This window comes from Aptenodytes patagonicus, chromosome 16 (genome assembly GCF_965638725.1).
Source record: "Aptenodytes patagonicus chromosome 16, bAptPat1.pri.cur, whole genome shotgun sequence".
NCBI lineage: Eukaryota > Metazoa > Chordata > Aves > Sphenisciformes > Spheniscidae > Aptenodytes > Aptenodytes patagonicus.
The window spans coordinates 5,064,284-5,086,136 of record NC_134964.1 but is presented as its reverse complement, the minus strand read 5'-3'; the positions used below and the strand labels follow the sequence as shown (position 1 = coordinate 5,086,136).

The window sequence follows — 21,853 nt, the reverse complement described above, 5'->3', positions numbered from 1 at the left end:
TCATGTTAAGGGTGGAAAGGGCGTGCAAGAGGAGGGCAGCGGAGGTGACTGGCTCTGGAAGGGCTCCCGCCGGGATCCAGCCGGGACTCGCAGCCGAAGCCCCGCGGAGGACGGGAGGGAGCAGCAGACACACGGGGACAGTCCAGCGAGCCCCGGCTGGGGAGCCGCAGGGGCAGCTAAAACCGTCTGCATCACAGGGTCAGGGAAACAGCAAAGACCTCAGACATGAACCTGTGTTCCAGAAGAGCTGCAGATCAGCCTGTTTTTTCCCTGGGAGGGTCCAAGCTGTGGCTTTGCCTCTGTTTCCAGCCCTGTGCTAACGCATCCCCAGGCTCCCTTGCTCCTTGTGGGTTTTTCTCCCTCCTCACCAGGGATACAAACTGGGATCACCTTTTTTCAGCAGCTCCATGTGCGGAGCAAACCCCTTTCCCCGCCACACCGTGGTATCCCCGTCCCCCATCACATCCCGGTTCCCCCAAACCAGGGCCACCCCATCACGGAGGAGCTCCGGTGCATAAAGACGGAGAAGCTGGACCTGGTGCTCTGAGCCCTGACCGGACCAGCTGGACCGGGAATGGGACCGGAGCTGCAGGATGGCGTCTGGCGTTCCTGCGCCGCGATGTGTTCAGACACATTGTGATAGTGAAGCAGCAAATGCAGAACTTGGCTCCTCCAGTTCATATTTTTATTTTCTTTATAATGTTGTGTAGTTGCCTTGACATTTAATCCTTGTAATTAATGAGACAGCGAGAAAGGGATAGTTGTCATCCCTTTCTCCCTTTTACAAACATTATAATCTGCAGGGTGGGACTGGGTCGGCTCTGTAGCATTTCAAGCAGAGTAAAAAAGACAAAAAGCAGCAGACAGAGGCATTTACCTTTTGGCAAGTAAGAGGAGTCTCTAAGGAAGACGATTTTTAAATCAATAATGTGTGAAAGAATTCAGATGACATATTTACACCTCCAAATATTTTAAGTTGCATGCCTGGAAAAAAAAGAGGAATATCTTTCGTTTATTAAAAAAATGACTTTGAAAATGACCTGGCTGGTTCCTATCTGAAATACAAAGGAAGTCTTTTTTAACACGAGATGTCATCATACATTTATTTAAAGCTTTAATGATATATTTTGGGACATCATCTACGCCTGAATATTTCTCCATTGCAGTTGTCTGGAAGAGGAAGCCTTTTTTTCATCTTAAAATAGTAAATGAGGCCAATTATCTCATGGTAATTCCAAACGATCATTTGATTCCGCTTTAGCTGTCAGTGTCCTATCAAATCAGTTTTTGCAGGTTAATTTTAGGAACACATCTACCCATTCCAGTCTGCTCGGATAAGCCCTGCTGAGAGTCAGGGTGGGAAGCGGTGCTTACCTTCCAGCCCGGGGACCGCAGCGGCTGCATACAGTCCCGGTACAGCCTGGCAGCAAAACCAAAGAACCAAGAAACCAGAATATGGTGAAACGCCGAGGGATGCGTGTGGGATGGAGACGAGCTCCAGCGGGATCCCCCTGCTCCCACGGGGCTCCAAGCCACGGCTGAGCGGGGAAGCGGTGCTGGGCTGGTGGCCGTGCCAGCAAAGCCCAGGTAGCACTGGCGTTACGGGAGCATCGCCGAGATGTTTTAAATAATAATGAGAAGAGTGATTTTGCATTCCAGCGTGTTAGGAGCTGGCAGTCACTAACGCTTTGGGAAGGACCATAGTGCTTCAATTTATTACAGATTAATGGGATTGATTTATTACTTTTTGTTTCTTTTTAACTAGTCTCATTAAAAAACGAAACGATCTTCCTGTGGAGCATGCAAATAACACACAGACACAGGCCCAGCTGATGTTTTGGTCCTGATGCATTTGTTCAGAATTAGCATTGCAAACCAGGAAAGATTTAATAATGGTTTCTGGAAGAGACTAGCAATAGGGAAAAAGCTCAGGGAGGATTAAGAGCAAAGCAAGTATTAGCCAATTTTTTGATGGAGTGTTTGTCAAAAGTTGCTCTTTAAACTTAAAGCGAGTCAATGAGTGCCCTTCAGAGGGCTGACAGCCACGGAGCAGTGTTTGTTCCTGGTGATTCATTTGGGTTTGTTAACTTCAGCTGGTTAATCTCATCTTTTTTGAAATAAAAAAAAAAAAAGAAGAATCCTATTGTTAGTCCCAGGCTGTTGCTTATTATCGGGCTTACGATGACGCTGGTTTGGGGAAGCTGCCAAGCCACCTGGCCGGTGGAAGGGCTGAAGACCGGGGCGTCCCCGTGCAGAGCATGTAGCTGCAGCACAACACCCCTTTGCTCTCTCCTAAGCAATGTGGCCAGAGAGCTGGTGATCATTTTTCCCCTCTTCACACCCCATTTTATGTCCTGAAAGCTTCTTCTCTCCTTTGGTATCAGGAGGATCATCTTTAAGGCCGGTGGGAGCCCTTCCCATCCTGCAGACCCTAACCCAGCGCTTCTGATCAGAGCCCCTGCCCACCCAGCACCGCCCAAGCCTTTCCAATACAGGCAGGACCCTAAAATTTTCCCTCTTGATACCTCATGTCTGGTTTGGAGCATAAAGGAATCCAAGTGTAACTATTATTCCAATTTCGTCCCCAAAGGGCACAGAAGTGCAGGCACTGCCGGTGTCCCTGAGCAGAAGCAGAGCAGTGTGGAGAGCACATCATTTGCTCCCACCGACCCTTGTCGGCCCGTAGAAGCACCCGCTCCAGTTTGTGCTTATGATTTTTCTGACATACTGTGGAAAATACATAAAACTTGGTATTATAGAAAAAAAGCCTTAGAGTAAGCCCCCCAAACCTTAAAGCCAAACTCTTCAAATATCAAAAGATGGAGCAGAGCAACCTTGAAACTGCGTTTCTAAATGAGAGCATGACCTAGCCGCTGTCTTCCAAAGATCAAGAGACCAAGGGGAAACGGAAGGGCACTGGAAGGAGCTTGTGCGGGTTCCCGGAGACAGTGCCCATGCTCTGACCACGCTGCACTCAAGGAGAGACGCGCTCCAGGCCAGCCCAGGGGACCATCTCCTTGCCCTTTCTTGGTAAAAGGAGCATCCTAGGCTCCGGGACAGATGCTTGGCCAACAGCTCCACTGATTCCTGCTTGCATGGCCCCAAAACCCCGATCCCAGCACACTTCCCAGAGCCTCCCTTTGCAGTGCTGCATGCAAAACTGAACTCTGCTCCAGCCAGCTGAAAACATGATTGACTTTTCCCTCTTTCTGCAGTTTATTTTTTGTTCTCCCTTCAGCAGAGTGCCGGAGCCAAGCTAGTCTAGTCATGCTCCCTTTGTTTACAGCCAGTTTCTCCTCCATTTCCCTCCCTTGGCCCGGTGCTCCTCAACCTGTTTCTTGCTGGTCTCTCCACGCAGCTCGCAGCGGAGCTCTCCTTCCCCCCCATGATGAGCTCGATGGGTCCCAGCCCAAGCACATCCCCACCGCCAAGCCTCTCCGAGCAAACCTGCAGGGAGGAGTTTCCTCGGCTATTTTTTTTAGTAATTAAGAAAATAAAAGCAGAGTCTGAACCATGTGCTGAAGAGGGCTGCAAGCCCAGCCCTGGGCCAGAACCCACCAGGGCTCTGCCCGCAGACACCCAAAGGTGTTTAGGCACCTCATCCCCGTACCCCGACTCAGACACCGCCCTGAGTCACCCGCGGCAGCGACACTTGCCAGCTTCCAGCTCCTGCTGGGTTTTGGCCGGGTGGACTTTCCGCCTTCGGGAGAGGGGGCAAAGCCCCGCTGAAGGAGTCGAGGGGTGAGGGCAGGCGGGGGGAGCCTGCAGCCTGCCCGGGGAGAGGCGGAGGGAAGCCGGGCGGCTCCAGGTGCTCCGGTCGCAGCGGAGGGGCGGGCGGCACAGCCCGGGGCGGCTCGGCTCGGTCCCCGCGCCGCCTCCGGGGCAGCCTCTGCCCGGACCCCGACCCGGACCCGAACCCCGACCCTTCTCCGGGAGCCCCGCGCTCCCTTCACCCCGTCCCCCATCCCCGATCCCCCGCCCCGGCCGGGCCCCGATCCCCCGCCCCGGGCCCCGAGCGCCCTGCCCGGTCCCCGCCCCGAGGTGCCCGCACCCCCCGGCTCCGCCGCTCGAGCTCCCCCGTGCGCCCTGCCCCGGGAGGCGGCGGCGGTGGCGGCGGCGGCGGCGGCGGCGGCTGCTCCCCGCGCCCGGAGCTGTCCCTGCCCGCGGCTCCCGGTTCCCCGCGCCGGCCATGCCGGGGCCGCGCCGGGACCGCCCGGCCGTCCTGCTGCTGCTCGGGGCGCTGCTGGCGGCCGACCTCTACTTCCACCTCTGGCCGCGGGCGCGGCGGGAGCTGGCGGCGGGCGCCCCGGGCTGTCCCTGCCGCCGCCGCCCCGCGCCCGCCGTCCCGCCGCCCCGCGCCCGCGCCGCCTCCGCGCTGCGGCGCCTCTTCGCCCACCCGCTGTACCGCGCCGCCGCCCCCCGGGGCCCCGCCGAGCCGCTGCTGGGCGCCCGCGAAGCCCTGCGCTACTACCGGCGGAAGGCGGCCCGCTGGAACAGGTGCGTCCCGCCGCCGCGGCACCCCCGCCGCACCCGCCCCGGGCACCCCCTGCGCGGGTACCCCTCCCCGAGCGCCCCCTCCGCGGGCATCCCTTGCACGGGCATCTCCTGGGCACCCCCTCCCCGGGCACCCCCTGCACGGGCACCGCCCGGGCACCCCCCTGCACGAGCATCCCAAGCGCAGGTACCCCCCGGGCACCCCCTCCCCGGGCAGCCCCCGCACAGGTACCCCCTGCACGGGAACCTCCTGGGCACCCCCTCCCCAGGCATCCCCTGCATGAGCACCTTGTCTCCAGGCGCCCCTCCCGGGTACCCCCTGCACAGATACCCCACAGGCACCCCCTTTTCTGGGCAGCTCTCGCGGGCACCCCTGCTTAAGTACCCCCCGCCTGGGCACGCACCCCCTAGGTACCGCCCCCCCCCAGCATCCCCTCCCCAGCCCAGCTTGTGCCCTGCTTTCCGGCTCTCTACCCCACCGTCCCCCCCATCACCCCCCCTCCCCAACAAGCAGCACCCCATGGACAGGCAGGGCTGAGCCCGGGGGTAGAGTGGGCTCTGCTGGGAGGGGGCTTCTTGGGGTGCCTCCCGCTCTGCTCTAAGATCCCCAGGGGAGGGGAAGGGTGGCTGCTGGGGCAGAGGGTGAGACCCTGCGAGCCGGGTCCTCCCAGGGGTAAGCACCTCCTTTGCTCCGCGTTGCCTTTTTGGCTTGGGGGCAGAAGGGGAGCCAGCCCCTGCATCCACCAGCCCTCAGGGTGGGTGACAACTGGAGCCCCTGGGCTCCAGCAGCCACAGCCCCCCCCAGGCCAGAGCCCCGCACATCTCGGTGTCTGCCTCCAAGCAATTACATGGGTCTCCTCTGAGCCACGATAGCGGTGTCGGGGTGCTGGCTCCCCATTCAGCCCCTCTCCTTTTCCCACTGCTGACTTCTCTGCAAGAAAAGGTGCAGAGGCTTTTACTTTTGGAGAGAAAGGGACTCCCAGCTCAGAGCCCTCTTCTTGCTGCCTCTCCCAGCCCCAGCAACGGTTGCAGGAAAACTCCCCCGTCTCCTGCTCCTGAGGTGGGACTGTCACTAACGCCCATGGCCCCTGCCTCGGAGGGGACGGTGACCCTCAGCACCAGCTCTGAGCATCGGCCGCCTGTGCATGCCCCGACTGCCAAGGCTTCATACCCCGGGGCCCCTGAACCCCTGATCTAACCCCTCTTCCAGGAGGGTTGCGTCCAAGCTGGAAACAGCCAGCGTTCCCCGGAGTCCCTGCTTCTCCCTGCACCCCAGCTTCTTCCCTCATGCACAAACTTGGATCCAACAGGGACGGCCATGGTGATGCGGTGCCAGAGCGGGTCACCGCAGTGCCCCTGCGCAGAGGCTCCCAGCGTGCCAAGCTCACAGCATCACCTTGCTGCCACCCTTCATGGGACAGGGATGGTGCCCGCCTGCAAGGGGACAGCAACATCTCCTGGGGACCACCTCGGAGGTCCCTGTCCCGGCACTTCCCCACTGCCCAGGTTTGGTTTCCAGCATCAGACCCATCCCCTGCTCCTTCTGTCACCCACGTGCTGTTTGCTGAACCATGCGGGCAGGATTTCCAAGCTCCCATTTTCTCCACTTCGATGCGTATTCCTCTTATTTCTATGGGACTCACCCAGTCTCAGTTTCAGGCACAATTTGCAGGAGGAGACGATGGGAAGCGATAAGGAAGGAACGAAAGAACGACCTCCATGGCCTGAGCAGCGCCCAGGGCCTGGAGCTGCCCCATGTGCTCGGCCAGGGGGCTCATCCTGAGCCCTGCGAGGCTCATCCCTTGCCGGAGTCAGTCTGGAGCAGGTCGAATCCTTCTTCACATCGCTTGAAGTCCGTGGGTGGTGGGTTTGGGTATCCCTGGGGACACACGCCACGGCCAGGCTGTGCCACGGACCCCCCTTGGGTGCATCTTCTCGGAGCTGAGCAATGCCTCCTGAAGACATTGGGATTTGGGCAGCAAGATGGGTGTTTCCCAAGCAAAAGCCTGGTGGGGATGGGGGAATCAAACCGAAGCAGCTCATGGCACGTACTTGATGGCTTCTTGAGCACCACCAGAAGCCCTGAGCACCCAGTGCCAAGCGCTTGCAGCAACGCTGGCATTATATCCGCACCAGCCTCGCCTGCGGGACAGCCCCGGCTGTTTGGCGAGAAGTCTGCATTTCCCGACTTTATTTACTGCTTTGTTTAAACGCGCTATTTGCAACTAAGCCGTGGCTGCACATTGCGTTTTGTTCTGAGGTTTGTTTATGATGTGGCAGGGAGGAAAGTTGTTTGCCCTTGGTTGACTTCACTTTGCACCTCCGGGAAGGAGAAGGGAGGCAGAGTCTCCTCAGTTACTTTGAAATGAAATATACGGTGCTCATAAGCGGGTAAAGCCTTCAGAGAGCATGCACAGGCCAAGGTGACACACAAACTCTCCTGCCGTTGGTGCTGCAAATTGAATATATAATAAGACAGCACTTGCCAGGGCTGATGCATTTCGTAAGACCAATGATTTACTGTGGGCATGGAGGAATTTCTGCCTCACCAGAAGCACTGCGGAGCCCGTATCCTCTCCGACGTGATCAGTGAAAGAGCTGTCATTATGTTTGCTGAGAGCGGAGGGCAGTGTCCTCTGCAGGACCCAGGAACCCATGGCTTTCTCTCCCAATCCATAGGTTTAGCGAAGCTGCTGCTGTTGAGGACTGAAGATAGTGCTGCGGGAGCAAGGTCCACACCAGCTCTCACCAAGGCGTGACCACATCCACTACCAGGCAGAAGAGGGTCAGAGCTAAGTGTCCGTGGGCCAGCTCCTCCTCGGCTTGACTGGGCGACAGGGCACGTTTCTGCATCTCGCGTAGGTCTGACTGTTGGCAAAGCAGCTTTCAGAGTGGCAGGATGCTCCTCTTGAGTGGAACAAGCTGTAGCTTAACCCTGTACCTACAGCACAGCGTGCCTGTCTTCATTTCTGCGGCCAGATGGACGTCAGCTGGACTGGGACTCTCTGCCAGCTCATGGAGCGGCCCCAGGATATGGCCCATTTCGGATACCCATGGCCAGGGGAGCATGGCCAGCAGCGTGTGTCCTACCTCCACGGTGCTTGCTGCATGCTGGCTGCTGCCCATCACCGTGCTTTTCTCCGGCACTTCAATTAGGACCAGGAGTTTGATTGCAGGATGCAGAACCAGCTGGAGAGACTGATGGGGATGCAGGAAGGAAACAGCAAAAAACCATCCACACCTCTTCAAAACCAAAAAAAACCCCCAATCCTTAAAAACTCCAGAGCTTATTTTTATCCTTGAAGGAACAGCTTCAAAACCCCAAACTCTGTAACCGGCTCAGTGCCGGGGGAGGCATGGGGCAAGCAGACACCAGTGGTCTGTGCCCAGCATCACCCCACGCCGTGCCCCTCGCAGCCCAGCAGCGAGCTGGCTGTGCAGAGAGCTAGGGCGACCCCGGGGCTATTTATAGCAAGTTAGAAATGAACATGGTTTTTATATCATTATGTCTTTTGCAGAGCTCTGTTCTTACAGGAAAATATTTCAGGAATCCTGAAGGAAACGGGGAGGCAGAGGGAGCTGTATTTTGGGTTTAAAGGCTGGAAAGGGGCTCGCTGGCCCTGCAGCAGTGCACCCAGGGCAGGGACCATGCGGGCGCTGGGCTGGGAAGCAGCTGCCAGCCGGGAACTGCCTTCCCTTGCATAACCGCTGCATTTTTTTCCCCATCAGTAATCTATTGCTCACTGCCACCCCGGGGGGGAACAGCCTGTGTGTATGGGAGGCAGGAGAGCAAATATGGTAAAATATTTGGGCAGCTTCCCTAGGGAAAAATCCTGAGTCATTCTTCTAAATTACACTGGGGTCTTTATTGTCCCTGGCCGCGGCGGGGGGTTAAGGTCGTGCCTCAGAGACTTGCCCACACGAGACCTGGTGCACGGCAGCGCACTGGAAGGTCGAGGCACGTCCACTGGAGTCAACAGCGTCCCGGGGCCACATCCTTGTGCACAGCCTGCCAGCCAAACCTGCCGACGAGTCTTAGCACGCTCCCGTGTCCGCCTCCTCCTGACTCAGGGGCAGCTTCTGCCTCCTTTCCAGATGGCCTGGGCAAAGAGATGTCCCCAAAAAGCCCTGTCCCTGCAGAGCGGCCGGCGTGGGGCCAGGCGAGACCCCACCAGCAGCACACCCTCCTCCCCTCTGGCGCTGAGCTGCAAATCACTTGAGCTTCCTCCTAAACTGGATCAACGGAGAAATGCTCTGACACCCTTATTCCTGACCACATGCGTGTGGACTTCGTGCTGTAGCTGACCCGGTCCAACTGAAAGGCAAACAAACTGGGAGAGGGAATGGGCTGCTCTGACTTCCAGATATGCCACGTCTCTCCGTTCCCTAGATTTCTCCCAGGACGCTACTGAAACGTGTCCCTCACCACCGGAGGCATTCACCCTTCGCTCATGGTTAGACCGGACTAACCACACTGTTTAGCCTGCTTGGATGGAGAAGGATGGTGGGAAAAAACCCCAACCGAAACCCAATGCTTTTCTGCTGGTCTGAGCAAAGAAGCAAAAAAACCCAGCAATGCCCATGAGCCCTTTCCAGCCACCACTGCCAACTCCTTGGCTGATGAATGACTCGGTGCACGGTCAGCACCTGCTCGCTGCAGCCACCGCTGCAGGCCACGCAGCGCGGCAAACCCCGGCAGAGCCGCGCCACCACCCCAGAGGACACCCTGCCGTGCCTGCGGGTGCCCGCACGTGCTCCCCTCTCCCACCACACTTGAAAAGCCTCCCTCTCCTCCCTGCTTTTAGTTTTGTTTGCGTTGGGCAAAACCTAAAAATTTAGGAAAAATTAGGAAAAACTAAAGGTGGGCAGGGAAAAGTCTCTTTTCATCTTTTGTGTTTCCCAGAGCGTGTTTTGCTAAGGGTCTGGATTGGGTCTAGCGAGGCGTGCGGTACCTCCCTCTCTTCAGCCTCTCCATTCCAGCCTTGGTTAATGCCTCACTCGTTATCAGCCCCAGCTCCTGTTTTCCGTCATGGATGTATCTTGGCACTTTCAGTGCAAACTGAACTTCGTTTTCGCTTTATCAGGACCAGCTACTCTGTACACGGCTTAGCCGACGTTAATGAGAAACTAATTCTCTGTCCTCTGCTGGGTGGAATAAGTGACCTTTCGATTGCAGTTTAGCAAAGCATGGGTCCCAGCTGTGGACGTCTCAAGGTCAAGGAAAATGCTGATCAAGTGAGGAGAAGTTTTGGGGTTATTATTGAACCTGGGAGGCCCCTTCAGCTCCACCTGCCAAGAAAGGGCTGAGTTCAACCTTGATTTTAAGAGGTGATGGGCAGGACACTGCTGGGCAGCCTCACCGCATCCCTGCTTGCCAGACTGAGGGCTGTGAATCTGGTCACAAAGGTGATTTATGGCTCTTAGTGATTTTTTTTTTTTTCCTGCCTGGGACCTCCAGCTTCAGCAAAAAATACTGGTGGAGATGTAATGACCGTAAAGATAGTCCTCTGTGGAGGCTCACTTGGAGAATCATAGAATCATAGAATCATTGAGGTTGGAAAAGACCTCTAAGATCATCGAGTCCAACCGTCGACCCAACACCACCATGCCCACTAAACCATGTCCCTAAGCGCCTCATCTACTCGTCTTTTAAATACCTCCAGGGATGGGGACTCAACCACTTCCCTGGGCAGCCTGTTCCAATGTTTAACCACTCTTCCAGTAAAGAAATTTTTCCTCACGTCCTATCTAAACCTCTAAACCAGAAGACCCTGTTGTTCTCCTGGGCTCTCTGGACACCTCACTGAACAGTTAATACCCAAGTTATCTGCTGTCACATCACATCCCTTCCCCAGGTCTGGCCTGGAGCCTGCAGTCCCTCCAGGAAGCACTTCATCCATCACATAGGCCAGCTCTTGTGTTGCTGGAGACACCGTTTAGCTCCAGCCATGCCCTGACACCCCTCCTGGTTCTGATGGGGTGAGGAGAAGATAACAGAGTCCCTCGTGTTCCCGCTTGGGGCTGCTTTCCCAGGGCTTTGCAGAGGGAAGCAGGCACAATTTGTGAGACCTTTGACCATCTCAGTCATTGCTCCCTGCCTCAGTTTCCCCTGGGGTAGCACCCAGAGTCCTTATCCACCCCATGTCCCCCGGCTCTGCTCCTCAGCACCCTCCACGCTCCCCAACAGCCTCTGGGCTCAGAGCAGTAAGGGTTTCCATCCCAGGGCTCATCTTCATCACCTCATAACCACTCTCTTCTAGGAGACACAAGCTTTACAGGGAGGAGCTGAACCTAACCTCCCCAGCGGCGCCGCTGCCGCTCCGGCCGGAGGCCAGCTGGCTCCAGTTCCACCTGGGCATCAGCCGGGACGGGCTCTACCCGCGCTCCAGCCCTGCCGTCAGCAGGCTCCTCCGGGACATGCAAGACTCCACCACTATCAGTGCCGGTAAGCACCCTCCTGCCGCAGGGATGGGGATGCGGCCATCAGGAGCTGCACAGGGCTGGGGGTCTCCAGCCCCCCCAGGTCACTTTTGCAAACGAGGCAGGGGCTGTTGCTCGCCGGAGGAAGCCCCAAGCCCTGTGCCGGCTTCCCGGCAGGTTTTGTGCTATGCTGTGCAGTTGCCGTGCCCTTACCTTGATATGGGAGGAAAGACTTGGCTGCGACCCTTGATGCAGCATTTTTTGGTGCCAACCATGCCGGGGACCCATTGCATGGAAGTTTAGTCCCAACAGGCTGCCTCAGCCATCCCCGAGGGGACTGCACCCCTCGCCGTGCACCGATGGTACCAGGGTTGCCAGGCTGGGGCAGCACGGGCAGGCAGGAACGGGCAGGCAGGAACGGGCAGGCAGTGCCTCCCTGCATACCCCATGCTGGGAGGGGGGTCAGCAGCAAGAGACTGAGCCCAGCAGGGTCTCACCGCTCCTCCTGCCCTTGCAGACTACAGCCAGGACGAGAAAGCGCTGCTGGGGGCCTGCGACTGCAGCCAGAGTGAGTGTGACGCTTCGGGTCCCTGCTGTCCCCCCACATGCCATCGCTTCCGCTGACCCCAATGCCCAACTCCTCCGCCCTAACCTCAGCAAGGGAAACGTAAAGCCAGGCAACACCAGCCCCTTCTCCCTCCAATTAAACCCTGCCACCCCAGATGTGGGTGCCAGGATACCAGTACGCCACTGGTTTCTACTGGGGGGAGGAAAAAGTCCCCAAGAGGACATAACAAATGGCTGTTGGGAGAAGTGCTGGAGGGAAATCTCCTCTATGGCCCAGGGGAGAAGGAGAGAGGAAAAATAACTGCAGAAGCAGAGGGGAGAAGCACCAAAGCAGAGGGGAACAGCTGGAAGGAGCGATGGGATGCGCTCACCAGGGTGGAAAGCTGAAATCGCACCGGAGTGTGTAACCGGTGCTTCACACCGGTTACCTCCCCCAGCTAACCGCGGGGGAGGCTTTCCGGGCAGCTAACGTCCCGTTTCCTCCCCAAGTCGTGAAGCCCAGCGGCGTGCACCTGAAGCTGGTCCTCAGGTTCCAGGATTTTGGGAAAGCCATGTTCAAGCCCATGAGGTAAGGCACACCAGCAGAGCCCCCACCGAGCCCCCCCGCCGCCCCGCATAGCCACGAACCAAGGAGCCCCACAGCGAGGGGTGCGAGCATCCTTGGCAAGGACAGGCACACCACAGCCGTGTCTTTCCTCTCCTGCGCTCAGCTACCTGGACAGCTGAAAAGGTTTAATTATTATTGGCTGCTTGCACCATCACAGAGCCACACGCAGATGAACACCGGTGTTCCCACACTGCTTATTGACGTTGGAAGTTTCTCAGTTCGTAGATGCCAGACGGTGAAGGACTTCGGGGCAATTTACTGTTAGGGACTGCCCATTTCTTCCTCTTCCCCAGCTGACTTTGTGTTTTACCTTGTTTCTCCTTGGATTCCCCGGAGTATTTCCAAGAAATAGCCATCAGTCCCGGTCACCTCAAACAGGAGTTTTAAATTGGTTCTGCACTTATTTCTAGCCCCTTAGGACTCTTCACATTTATTCCCTCTCACTTTACTTTCCGTGCACAGGCAGGGCAGCTGGCAGCACACCGACTGTGATGGTTTGCTCATCCAGAAAGCAGCCAGCTCCTGTCCCGTTGGTTTCCATCCACCTCTGCCCGGTGTCCGGCAGGTCTGGGAGGTGAAGGAAAGCATCCCTGCACTCAGCTGAGCCAGGAGGGCTCAGCAATGCCTGTGGGCTTTCCTGTGATGTACAGCTGCTTGGGAGGCCGAGCATGCAAATTCACATAATACATATATTGGGGCACTGTGCGACAGCCAGAAAATGAAATTAAAAGAGCTGGGATTCCCATCTCAGGGATAGGAGAGCATCAAACCTAAGCTCTTTTCTGCCTCCCACAGGGATGTGAGAAGTGCAGCATGGCCTCTAGCATCCCCCGGTGTTATACCCACTCGAAACGCTGTCCTAAGTAAGTGGGTCTAAACTCTGGCACAAATAGTTTTAAAGCCCACAGTCAGCCCTTCTGCCTCCCTCACCCACCCGGCACTGAGCCAGGGCGCAAGCGCTGCTCCCCGGCACAGAGGGTTGGCTCCAGCTCAGCACCGGGCACTTTGGGTCCTGGTGCTGCAGCTCTGCCCGGTGGCCCTGGCACCGGCGTGGCCACACGACAGCTGTTCCCAAGCACATCGGCTGTCCCTGGGTGCACTGTCCTTGTGCCACCACTTTGTGTCCAGGCTGCCTCCAGCTGCCCTCACCGGTGCCTGCCTGCCCTGCCGGGCCCGGTTAGATTAACCCCCTTGATCTCTCCCAGGCAGAAACGTGATGAAGAGACTCCCGAGGACTTTTTCTACTTCGTTGACTTCCAGCGGCACAACGCAGAGATCGCCGCCTTCCACCTGGACAGGTAGGGGCCTGCCGCGGCGCCTGCCTCCTCCGGCTGCCAGCACCTGGTCTTCTGCCCATGGAGAGCTTGGGCATGAGGAAAGCCGTGCTGAGTCCTGCAGAGCTGCTTGGCCTTAGATAAGTGATTGCTTTGCAGCACCCTTTTGGGAGCTGCTGCATTACCTGGGGACGGGGCAGCTCTGGCTCTCATCTGAAGCCCAGGATCAGCTTTGCCCTGGCCGCTGCATGAGAACAGGCTGGCAGATGAAGTCCAGGTTGCAGATGGGTCAGGTATTTGTCACACGCACGTGGTCCCTCCCATGCATCAAAGCGCAAAGATGAGCTCTGGGTGCAGCCTTGATCCCCTCCCGGTATGGGAGTCCCATGCTCAATCAGCAATCAAGGCATGTTTTGGATTGAGATAAACTGCAGCGATGCAGTTTCAAGCCCTCAGCTAATGAGCAATTAACCTGGCACCTCTTCCCAGCAGGTTCTGTATTTCATAAAATCAAAAATACCCTTATTAGAAGAGGAGAGCAGCAGCCTTCTTCCCCTCAATGGGATGAGTATTGAACATCGAGGAAAGTGATCCCTGATGATGACAGTGGATGGGGCTCTCCAGTTCCCACACCCAACTTATATGATAAGCAGGACTAATCTGTAAGTCCTGTAGCTCAAACTGAGCGAGGGAATGAAGAGAGCTGAACTCCCTTTCCAGCTCTGCCCCTACATCACCCCAGTGACTCTACTTGACTCACCTACCATCAGCTTGCGTCTCTGCATCCCAGCTCCACCGCCAGAAAAATGAGGCCAGACTGCTTTTCTGAAGTGCTTTGTGGTTTTTGGAGCTGAAAGATGCTAGATGAAAGCAATTTTTTCTTTAAACATTGCTCAATAAGTAACAGGCAAAATCCTGTTTTGTGCCAGATTCTCAGAAGCAGAGGGCATTACCCAAGGAGCAAAGCACAGCATTAGCAGTTCACCCCGTGTTACTGACTCAGCAATCAACAGCGGCTTTCCATTCACTGACATAAATGCCTGCCTGCCCCGGGCCCTGATTTTTTTTAAGAATATTTGAGATGAATCAGTTGGGCATGAGTGCCTCCGAGTGGGGTGATCACTCCTCGCCTCCTGCTGTCTCAGCCGCATTGTACCAGGTTCAACACATCTTTGCTCCGTGTCAAACCCAACATTGTAGAAGGGCCTGAAGGGCTGTTCTGCCTCCCCAAGGACCCAGCTTGCGTACAAGGGGATGGGAGAAACCGGTTAGGGAAAAGACATGAATCCTGGAGAACATCCAGATTATTCCAAGCAGCAGCTATTAAAATACCAAAACCCGAACTCAGCTGCATTTTGGTCCAGAGGGTAAAATGATCCTGGCTATTTGCTAGAAAGAAGCTGGGAGGAAAAAAAACCCATGTGAGTGCAGTCATCAAAAGGCCCCTGGTTTACCAACGGAGGGACGAGGGCCGCATCTGCCGTCCCACGTTGCTCTGTGCAGTAACATCCCTTTGCACCGCAGGCTCTGAGCAGCCGTCCCTTTTGTGCAGGATCCTGGATTTCCGGAGGGTGCCGCCCACAGTTGGGAGGTTGATCAACGTCACCAAGGAGATCCTGGAGGTCACCAAGAACGAGATCCTGCAGAGTGTCTTCTTCATCTCACCAGGTAGGCGAGCGCTTGGCTGCCGCGAGCTGGGACTAGGCATGTTGGTCCATGGTGGGTGGAAGGGCAGGGTCTGCAGGCAAAAGGGGCCAGCAGGCAAAAGGGGCCAGCAGGACTTATGCTGTTGAGCAGAAATTAAAGTCTTGGGTGAAACAGATGCGCAAAGACATGGTTACAGCAGAGGTGTCCTTCAACCTCTAGCTGGAATTATCTGCCAGATCTACTCGCCTGCCCAATTTTCCCCAGCCTTTCCCCTAGCATGGGACCAGGCCTGTCCATCAACCAAAACCCAGCTATCCTCCATCAATCCTGCCAAACGGCAGTTTCGCATCCATGATGTGGTTACATATGCCACAGTATACACAGTCACCGTCACGCGATGGGGAAGAGGCCAGTCCAGGCTACCTTGCAGCCTCCTGCAGATCGTAGCTCCTTTCCCCAGTTCTCCTCCCTCTTCTCCTCCCAGCCAGCAACGTGTGCTTCTTTGCCAAGTGCCCGTACATGTGCAAGACTGAGTACGCGGTGTGTGGGAACCCTCACCTCCTAGAAGGGTCCCTCTCCGCCTTCCTGCCGTCCCTCAACCTGGCGCCACGACTCTCCATCCCAAACCCGTGGATCCGGTCCTACTCGTTTGATGGAAAAGAGGAGTAAGTGGGTAAATGATGCTGCTTCCCATATCTGCATTGCAGGGAGCGCGTGGGAAGGAGAATAAGCAGGGTACAAACACACAGAGATACATACAGAAATTGTATGTCCAGGCAGAGGAAGGCCAAGGTTCAGAGATTGCCCATAATTAGTCTAATAACTCTTAATGCCTGGGCATTGACTGGGTTTGACTTCCAGTCTCCTGCACGCACAAGGACGGAGATTTAAGTCGTCCTTCTCTCCATCTCTGCACGGGAGACCGGCTTTGGGGTGCTGTTGGGACACAGCAGCAGCAACTACTAAGTGCATCTCCCCCCTCTCCTCCATCTCCTACAGGTGGGAAGTGAATCCGCTCTACTGCAACACGGTGAGGGAGATCTACCCCTACAGCAATGGCAACCGCCTGCTTAACATCATTGACATGGCCATATTTGACTTCCTAATAGGTATGATGAAGGGGGAAATCACGTTCCCTCATTCCGTGTGGGCCTTCAGCATCAGTCTGTCTGCCCTCCCATGCCACGGTGTTTCTCAAAGCCATCCCTTCTGCTCCAGAGACAGTTTTGAGAGACTGCTGTCTCCCCACAGCCAGCCAGCACAACCCCTCCTGATGCGCGGGCGAGGGGGAGCCCCCAGGCCCACCCCAGCCCACTCCCCGGGGGGGTCCAGCAAGATGAAAGCAGCAGCTCTGAGCATCTTAGACACTTCCAGCAAGCCAACAAGTATTTCACACAGATCTGAAAAAATATAGGATAGTTCAGAAAATTACTTGGTCACATGCAAGGGAAACTCTGTTCCTCTGTCTGCCCTTTACCAGGGAACATGGACCGTCACCACTATGAAATGTTCACCAAGTTTGGGGACGACGGCTTCCTCTTACATCTGGACAACGCCAGAGGGTGAGGCTGTGCGAGGACACTGGGGAGGTGGGCAAGGGGCTGGGCAGGCACTAAAGCTCTGCAGTCTCTGCTTATCCCCCCAGGTTCGGGCGGCATTCCCATGATGAAACCTCCATCCTGGCCCCGCTCTCCCAGTGTTGCATGTAAGTGCCAGCTTCATCTTCCTTCCCAGACACGTTGGTGTTCCCACCGTAACGGACCGGCAGCGCTTCCTGCTGGAAGTCACCCGGGCCCGGCTCCATCCAGCAGCACAGCGAAGAGCCCCTGCTAATCCCAGCCAAGGGGGCAGGCCAGACACCGGAGCACGGGAATCACGAGTTGTCCCCGAAACAGGGATTAAGCTTTTATATCAGTTAGAATATTAAGCTCTGTTGTGCTGCAGCCTGCTACAGTGTCGTACAACTATCCTTCCTGGATACTTTCCCGTTGAAGTTAAAAGGCCTTGCAAGCGTAAAAGCTTTCACTGACAGACCAGGAGACACTGTCCATTGGATCAAACCCTTCCAGAAGGGTCTCCTAGCATTTCCCAGCCCATCGGCATAAGGTGCTATCAGCCCCATTCGTCTGACACGAAGCTCAGAAATCTCCATCCAAAAGCCTGGTAGAACTTTAATACAGCTAATCAGGTTTCTTCTTCCCATGGCATTAAGCAGAAGCTCATAAATTTTACTATTTGAATCCTATCTTCTCCCTTTATCAATTCACGTAAATCATCAGCTGAAAGTTAAATTTAAGAGACAGAAAAAGCCGCTCTTCCCTGTGGTTTTTCTTTAGGAGATGCCTAACCTATTTCCTCGCTGTACCTGCTCCATCTCAGCGTAAGGGTGTTAACTGCACTCTCTCCCCATACACTTGTATTACTGGATCTCATTTTAAGAACTGTTATTTGCACCCAGTGAGCCTTTTCATTTATAATTGCAGGCTCACAGTGAATCCTTCTCACGAACTCCTATTTTGTGCCATTTAAATTAACTCTGCCTCTTAATTTGACCTGTATACAGTAAGATCCACAGGTCAGATCCTTCCTGTTCTTCCAGATCCACCTCCCAGAAGCTCTTCTTAATTTAGTTCTCCTTGTAAAAGACAGTGGTAAGACGACCTGCAAGTCGCACCTTGTAATAAGCCAACTAGGGCCAAGAACAGCGTAAAAGCAACTCATGCTGCCTGAGAGAGATACACAGAACTTCATTTCCCACAACAACCAATCTATTCGGAGTGGAGGAGCATCCAAAAAACACTTGGAAAGGAAAGAAAAAGTTTTCCTTGAGTAAGTAGAGAGGCCACAGATTTCAGCCTGCCCTGACCAACTATCTGGACTCAGCCCAGAGTCACCTCCTTGTTCCTACGTGAAGTCGAGCCGTGTACACCTAAGTAGGAACAAAGTCCTCCAGCCCCACCGGACAAGAGGGACCACTCAAACCACAGGGGTGCTGAATAACAGGCCGCTTGCTTCCCTGTTAAACACATTCATCTCGTTCCCAGTTGAGTTCTTCTCTAAGTTTGGCTTCCAGCAAGATTTAAGTCTTCTGGTATTTCTAGCTACCTTTCACAGCTCCCACGCCAGTCCTTGTCCCACACGTTGAAGTCTGCTGCTCTCCTCTCCCGGCATTGCTCCGAGTACAGTAAATGGCACAAATACAGCCATGCAGTAAGAGATGGTCCTTTTCCTGAAAGGGTCAAAACCCTCAACGAGGAACAGATAGGCCTGGAAACAGCCCACAGTTAACCTGGCTCATGGATCTTCTTGGCTGATGAAGTCCCTAGAAGGCTCTGGTTCAAATCTTCAAGAATTCAGTACAACAGCGAGGTTACAACTGCCCTGTGGGCGAGGAGCAGGGCCGGTGGCAGGATTTCCATCTCGTGCTCCTTTCCATATTCTGCCTGTTTCTTATGTAACTGTTACAGCATTAAATAAGCCATTCCCCACAGGGCCAGACTATCCTGTTCTCCACCTCCAAGCCCCGTCACTGTTCAGACAAGAGCAAACACAGCTGGTGTTTACCCACAGCGGCTCCTCAGAGTCACCCCTTGCCTAGAAGGAGAGTGCACGCACACTCGTTTGCTGCAGTTCACATCTGCTCTGCATAAGGCTTTCTCTGGCAGCAGCAGAACCTCACAGCCGTGCTCCGGCAGTGATTTAAAGCCTCGTTGCCAGCCTTAAGCACTTTATCAATTGATTATTTTTTGCAGGAATATTAAGGCAAGCCTGGCAGCGGGCAGCCAGGACAACAGCCACAGTTTAAGTCACCTGCCCCCGTGCCAGCACTGCGCAGGAGGCAGCCGGTCGCAGCACCTTTCTCCCTCCCTCGTGCAACGCAACAGGCATCACTGAGCAAAGACACACAACCTCGCTTGGCTGCTCCAGAGCGCTGCGGGCACCTGGTGCAATTCAGCCACTGCTCGGCCAGGCAGAGCAGCAGCAACAAGGCCTTTCCCCTGGCATCTGAACAGCATGTGTCCTGTTAAGAGTTGCAGAGAGCCAGATCGATGCCCTGGGTAAATAACAGGCATACAAAGGCAAGTTCTGGAGCTGGTTAAAATGTTTCTGACTACACCTTTTTCCATCTGAAAATTCTGGCTCAGTTAAATAGGAATGGCTCCACAAACACGATCTACTTTGTTACCAAAATTTAAAGGGCAATAATTAAAACCACTGATTAATTTCAGTGTTAGAGATGCTGAAGTCAAAACACTTTTGCTGAGGATTAAACAAATGATTTCAGAATACTTAGTTTTGTTCCCAGAAGTGTTCCAAGATTATAGCTTTTCATCCCATTTTCTGTCAAAGAGAAATAATATTTAAGTCTCAGTACCTCTTAAGGTGAAAAGTCACAGTTAAATCAGTTCCAGGAAATATTCCCTCTTTTTGCTCAGAGTTTTGACAGAAGAATTTTTTTCTCATTCACACCTTTTCCTTTTACCTCCCCCTCTGCCCCCACCCCATAAATGTCATCCTTGGGAACATGGCACCACTCTGCAGTAATCTGGGGAACTGGGTCATCTCTTGACTCAGAGGAAAAACACTCATTACTGAGACCTTCTATCATGTTTTTCTCTCTGATGACAGAAGTCTGCAGTACAAATACTCTGCAGTCTGGAAAAACAAAGAAGCAGAGGTTTCTGCAAAAAAAAAATTTCATTTCCTTCAGAAAGGGAAAGCTTTTGTTCCACAGTTCTTTGTCAAGTATCTTCACCCATCTCTGCCCTCCCTCCTTCCCCTACTACCAAGGGGCTCAGACAGCTGGGTCTTGCTAGGATGCAGCGAGAAGTTTGCATTAAGATGTCCAATTTCTTTTTTTCCAGAATAAAGAGGACAACGTTATTACGACTCCAGCTCTTGGCTGAGCCCGAGTATCGGCTCAGCGACGTGATGAGGGAATCTCTCCTGCAGGACCTCCTGGCACCTGTCCTCACCGAACCCCATCTCTTGGCTTTAGACAGACGGTTACAGCTTATCCTGAAAGCTGTGAGGAAATGCATAGACACGTATGGAGAAGTCAAGGTGGTGGCCAACGACACGACGCAGCCCGAGGCTCCTGCATCTGACAAAGTGAAGCTGACCACTTAAACAGTCTTTAACTCATGCTCAGAGGTGGGGAAAACCCCTGCAAGGCAAGTGTTTTAAAAGCTGGTAATTTCCATCTACAAACGCTTGTGGAGACTGACAGGGGAAACTCTTCAGAAGATCTTCAAGAATCACACTGGGCTTCTATGCTGGGTACTCAACCAAAGCTTCTGTGCCTGGCCAGTGTGTTGGTAAGTTGTGGTCTGACTGTAGCAGACCTTTACAACCTGAACACCATCTCTCTGGTGGAAAAGGAGCGATCTCCTGTTCTGTAGTTGGTCATGCCCTTGGGAGGGCGGGGGAACACGTGGCCATTGGTTTGCTCAACCCACACGGGATCTCGGTCTTGCTAGTGAAGGACACAAACTAGGTCCAAGGATGAGGCTTGAATAAAGAGATGCCACGAGCATTTTCGTCTTACTAAGTCTCTGTTCTGTAATCAAGACTGTGTATTTGAGAAAAGAGCAATCTTACTTCACAAGGGCAGTACCTGCCACTGAGACAAGACAACATGTCGATTCAGCATGGTCAGACTGAAGAGCATCTGCCCAGTATTCACCATCAAGCCTGTCCGTTGCCTCTTGGTCTCTTCAACAGCGACCAACCCACTCCACTCCGATCTCTGCACATCGCTCAAAAGCCCACTGCCTCACAGGGCAGTAAAACCACTTCTACTTTTACCTGCCTCATGGGTGGAAGAGCCAGTCTGGGTTGTAAGAGAAGGGCAGGTATGTGTTGCCTTTGACCCCAACAAAAAAAAAAAACCAACCAAAACAAACCACCAAACCAAACTGCTCAGAGGCATAGGACTGTATTCACAATCCAAGAAGCCACCCACTTCTGGTGAAAACATTTTGCCAAAGTGGGGGATCTATCTCAGGTCATCTTCTCACTTCTCATAGCTTTAAAATCCCTTAAGTTGTCAGAAGTCCCTGGAAGACAGAAATGGTACACCCCCACCCCACCCCCCATCTCTGTGCATTTTGAGGAGATGCAATAGGAACTGGAGACCAAAAAAGAAAAAAAAAAGTGAGAAGGGAGTTTTTGGAGATCTTTGAATTTGTAGTTTTCCCCTTGCCTCTCAAGGACAAGGCTTAAGAATGGTTTGATTACCGAAGCTCTCTTTAATAGCTTTTTCCTTTAACTGTTCAAGAACGATTGCACTGAGCTTTTTGGCAGCCTAGGGAAAGTGGTTGAGAACTTTGTTGACAATTTATCATCCTTAAGGGGAAAAAAAAACAACCCACCACAACCAATCTACTAGAAGCTCATTCTAAACTAACCTTTAAGTTAAACAAAAACCATCTACAGCACTGCAGACCTTTCAGAGGAGAATCCTAAAACCATAGTACAAATGTTGTCAGGCAGCAGTTGTTAACAGGTTCTCAGCAAGCTGCTGCACCTACCACTGGCTCATTTTCGCATGGGCTGGAATCCTGCCCAACCTAAAGGGAACTCGGTGATGCTGGCAGTAAGTGCCTGGATCATGCAAGGAAGGAACAAAGCTTGTTTGGCCACAGCTATCATTTTTCACAGGGGACTGTGCTGACATTTAATTCAGCTCCACAATAATTCTACAATACACGTCTCCACACTGTAAAACTACAGAACAGGCTGTAGTCGTAATTTGAGTACGTCCCTACAGGTGCCTATTCTATTTATTTGCATGAGGAAGTATGGAGTGTTTCTACTTAGCAAAGAGATTCCTCCAATATTC

The 21,853-nt window shown here is 54.1% G+C and overlaps 1 protein-coding gene across 4 annotated transcripts; it reads left to right on the top strand.

Moving 5' to 3' along the window:
* The first annotated feature begins 4,153 nt into the window (after window positions 1-4,153).
* Window positions 4,154-20,556, top strand: FAM20A (FAM20A golgi associated secretory pathway pseudokinase). 4 transcript variants are annotated; one of them, XM_076353485.1, is made up of 12 exons: window positions 4,463-4,497; window positions 5,805-6,000; window positions 10,755-10,939; window positions 11,432-11,482; window positions 11,971-12,049; window positions 13,294-13,386; window positions 14,915-15,030; window positions 15,494-15,674; window positions 16,009-16,118; window positions 16,490-16,571; window positions 16,655-16,714; window positions 19,875-20,556. In XM_076353485.1, exons 2-12 carry the CDS (start codon window positions 5,813-5,815, stop codon window positions 20,137-20,139), a joined length of 1,410 nt encoding a protein of 469 aa, XP_076209600.1. In that variant the 5' UTR covers window positions 4,463-4,497; window positions 5,805-5,812; the 3' UTR covers window positions 20,140-20,556. The 4 variants fall into 4 exon arrangements, with proteins under 4 accessions (XP_076209599.1, XP_076209601.1, XP_076209602.1 ...); XM_076353484.1 differs by lacking the exon at window positions 5,805-6,000 and having other exon boundaries at window positions 4,154-4,497; XM_076353486.1 differs by lacking the exon at window positions 5,805-6,000 and having other exon boundaries at window positions 4,154-4,497; window positions 19,963-20,087.
* Window positions 20,557-21,853: the final 1,297 nt, after the last annotated feature.

Excerpts from the sequence above, each read along its gene's own strand:
- FAM20A (XM_076353484.1), top strand. The coding sequence starts at position 4,190 with ATGCCGGGGCCGCGCCGGGACCGCCCGGCCGTCCTGCTGCTGCTCGGG. Across the intron at positions 15,675-16,008 it reads TCGTTTGATGGAAAAGAGGA|GTGGGAAGTGAATCCGCTCT; the intron begins GTAAGTGGGTAA and ends CATCTCCTACAG. Across the intron at positions 16,715-19,874 it reads CCGCTCTCCCAGTGTTGCAT|AATAAAGAGGACAACGTTAT; the intron begins GTAAGTGCCAGC and ends CTTTTTTTCCAG.